The 3265-nt window shown below is 65.6% G+C and overlaps 2 protein-coding genes across 2 annotated transcripts in view; both read left to right on the top strand.

Annotated features, from left to right (window-relative positions):
* Positions 1-83: 83 nt before the first annotated feature.
* AURANDRAFT_68732 (hypothetical protein) lies at positions 84-1510 on the top strand (the record flags this gene model as incomplete). Its single annotated transcript, XM_009044454.1, has 2 exons — positions 84-490; positions 1057-1510. The coding sequence occupies 2 exons, from the start codon at positions 84-86 to the stop codon at positions 1508-1510; spliced, it is 861 nt and encodes a 286-aa protein (XP_009042702.1).
* A 1372-nt stretch (positions 1511-2882) lies between these two features.
* The window catches only part of AURANDRAFT_68731 (hypothetical protein), a gene marked incomplete at both ends in the record, with an annotated part of 3913 nt that continues 3530 nt past the window's right edge, over positions 2883-3265 (top strand). Inside the window, one exon of the mRNA XM_009044455.1 lies at positions 2883-3251. Coding sequence (XP_009042703.1) covers positions 2883-3251 — 369 coding nt within the window. The remainder of the gene's footprint in view (positions 3252-3265) is intronic.

Raw genomic sequence — 3265 nt, 5'->3', positions numbered from 1 at the left:
CGTAAACGTGCCACGGAGCGGGACACGCGGCGTTCCTTCTCGCCGCGACCCGGACTCTCGGATGGCCAAAGTACAACCCAGAGATGTGGCTACCCCCGCGGCCCATCTTGCTGATCGATCCGGATGTATTCCATCGGTTCGTCCTCGCGACTTGCGCGAGGGCCCCGACGGCGTCGCACGCGGACGCGTGCGCGTCGGGCGCCTACCATTCGTATTTCTCGTGGTCCGCGCCGCGGTTTGGCGGGGTTATTCCGTGGTACACGCCCTGCGCCGACGCGCCGTTTGGTTTCGCCAACGTGTGCTTCGTCATGCTCAGGCTCGTCTCGGACAATTTAAGGAACGTCCCCGCGACCGAGGACGCGAGGCGCTGCGACCACGGCGAGGACCAAGCGACCCAGCTTGCGTGTATCTACGGCCTCGCGCACCGGCCGACCAGAAACGCCTCGGAGCTGTGCGACCTCTCCCGTTTGAGCGGCGACCGCCTGCTCTCGTGCGTGAACGGATCCGTCGACGCGACTTTCGGAAGCATGTTCCCGCTAAACACGCGGGAGGCTTTTTGCGAACCGCTCGGTCAGTTGAAAGACGTCTGTGTGCGCCGAAGCCTCGTCTACTGCAATTCGTTCGGCGCCTGTCGCGCCTGACGACCCGAATCCTGGGCGCTGGCGTGGTGTTTGACTCTGGCGCAAGCACACACCAGCATTCGGGAAAGCATCTTTATACCCTTAAACAGTGATTAAACAGCCGGGGTTCCTAGGTATCGGCCTTGGATGTCGAGTCTCGACAAAAAGATCGACTGACTTCGGGCGACGAGCCGTGCCGCGCCGGCGCCCAGGGCTCGTTGCCCGCCCTTTTCGAGTCGGGCAACCCGCGCGCGCACGGCCTCGGCTCTCGGGGGGCGTGCGAGGCCCGGCCTCGCGATTCATCGTGAAGGCGTCGCCGACGAGGAACCGCCTTCGTCGCGCCGCCGAGCCCCGCGCGCCCCCGACGCTCTCCCGAGCCGCGCCCCGCTCCTCGCGCTCCGCGACCGAGACCATTACCCTCATGCCCCCCTCACAGGCATTCGCGCCATACCAGTTACGCAGCTCACGCGAAGATGAACCCGTACTTGCTCCTCGCGCTCGGCGTCGTCGCGACTTCGGGACCGTCCGCGGAGCTCTCCACGGCGTGGACCCCTGTGGGGCGCCGGCGACGGGACGCCCGCGTGGCCCAAAGGACCCCGGGGATTTCAGATTGGAGCAAGAAATTGCGGGAGAACTACGACGTCGTGTCGGCGAGCGACCACGAGTGGTGCACGCTCACGCGCTACAACTGGGCGTGCGTCGGCGACGCGTACGCGGCGGTGCTCAATCGCACGCGCCCCTACCGGCCCTGGCGCTTCCAGCTCGCCAACCTCCCGCTGGGCACGCGCGTCTTCGCGGACGGGAACTCGTACCTCGCGGAGCGGATGACGACGCTGCTCTGCGGCTGTCATTCCACCGACGTCTTCAAGTTCGACGTCACGGTAGTGTAAGCGAAATTGAGCCCCAGGAACTTCACATCGAGGTCGTTGTAGAGCCACTTCATCCGCAGCGCCGGGTGGAGGAGCGGCGCCATCGCCGCCGTCGCGTTGGCCCAGGCTCGGGCTGAAACTTCCTCGCGGAAGGCGTCGGGCGTCGCGGACCGCACTTTCGCTCGCGGGGTGCCGGGTCGGTTCGGGCCCGGGAGCCGGTGGTGCTGCTCGTCCTTCTTCATGGACGCGGCCGACGTCCGGTGGATGACGCCGAGCATGACGTCGGGCTCGAGGCTGACCCCCAGGAACGACGCGAGCCGGTAGTACTCGTCGACGGGGTTCGCGGCGAGATCCTCGTAGAACAAAATCAGGCTCGGGTGCGTCCGCCGGACCAACTCGTCGTGCCAGTAGTAGCGGAGCGACACGAGCGCGGCGCACTTCGGCACCGTTTCGATTATGTAGTCCTCGGAGGCTTTCCCTTGCGACGTCAGGTTGACACGTTCGTTGTAATGAGCCCAGCTGACGACAACGGCGCGCGGGTCCCGCAGGATGAGCACGTAGCGCGCGTTGACCGGGAGCGGCCCGAGGAACGCGGGCGGCACGCAGGCCTCGGACCCAATGGTGATGCCGTCATCGACGCAACGTTTCAAGAACGCATCGAAAGACCGTTCTATAGCGACATGAACCGCAATCGCCTTGCTCATGGCGCCCGGCAGCCTATGCTTCTCGTTAGAAACAAGTATTTCGTTGGCAAAGTTCGCGGAACGCGTCTTATTATTTGCCTTGCCGCCGCCGGCCGTAATGATGGCAACGGCGATGACCTCCAACCACGTGGTACCACTTTTTGGTTGGCCGTGGGTTTCCACGACGGTTCCTTCAGTTTTGTTCGTCTGAACGCGAGTGTCGTTGTTCGTTGCGGTGCCGAGGGCGAGCACGGCGATGGAGAGGACACGGAGTCTCATAATGTGTATATATATACCGGAGTACAAGACGAAGCGGCCTTAAAATGGCACCACAAAAGGAAAATTGACGCCCGCCACGGCGCGCGCCCAGACCGGTCACGACGGACGACCCGGGACGCGTACGTGACGCCGCAACTCGCCCCCTACTGAACGCCGGCGACCGGGACGAGTTTTACGCGTCCGACTCCTCCCAAAGTACGCAGTTACGCGCGTTCGGTCGGACGGGACGAGAGCCAAAGCAGGGAGCAAGCACGCCCGGATTCCTTGTCGAAGGCCGTTCAAATGCCAGCCCTTGCACCTCATTGGCCGACAGCGCCGTCTCTCTGTCTCCTCGCGAGCTCCGCGCGTCACAACGCTTCCAGTTTCGGCTTGAGCTCGCGGCCCGGCGCCGCCGCCGGCGCGCGGCGCCGCGGCGCCCGCCGTCGAGGCACATGCCGCCGAAGAAGAAGCCGAAGCAGTCCCTCTCCAGCGACTTCGAGTCGGCGGAGGCGGCCATCGCGGGGAAGGGCTGGGAGCGGTCGTTGGGCTGGAAGGTCGTCAAGGCGCGCCCGAGGGCCAGCGACGGTGGCGTGACGTACTACACGCTCAGTTACTGCTGCTACAAGTCGCGGCGGGACCGCATGGCGAAGAAGTCGCCCACGCGGGAGCTCATCACGACGTCCATGGTCCCCGGCTGCCCCGCGCGCTGGCGCACCCACAACGAGGCCAACCTCGCGATGGCCAAGTACGTCGCCGTCGTCGAGGAGGCGGGGCGGGCCGGGCGCAAGCGGAGCGCCGGCGGCGACGAGGGGGACGTCGAGGTCGGCGGCGGCGG

This window comes from Aureococcus anophagefferens (assembly GCF_000186865.1).
Source record: "Aureococcus anophagefferens unplaced genomic scaffold AURANscaffold_330, whole genome shotgun sequence".
Lineage (NCBI taxonomy): Eukaryota > Pelagophyceae > Pelagomonadales > Pelagomonadaceae > Aureococcus > Aureococcus anophagefferens.
Note: the sequence above shows the minus strand (reverse complement) of the source record. Positions and strands in the feature narration are given on the sequence as shown.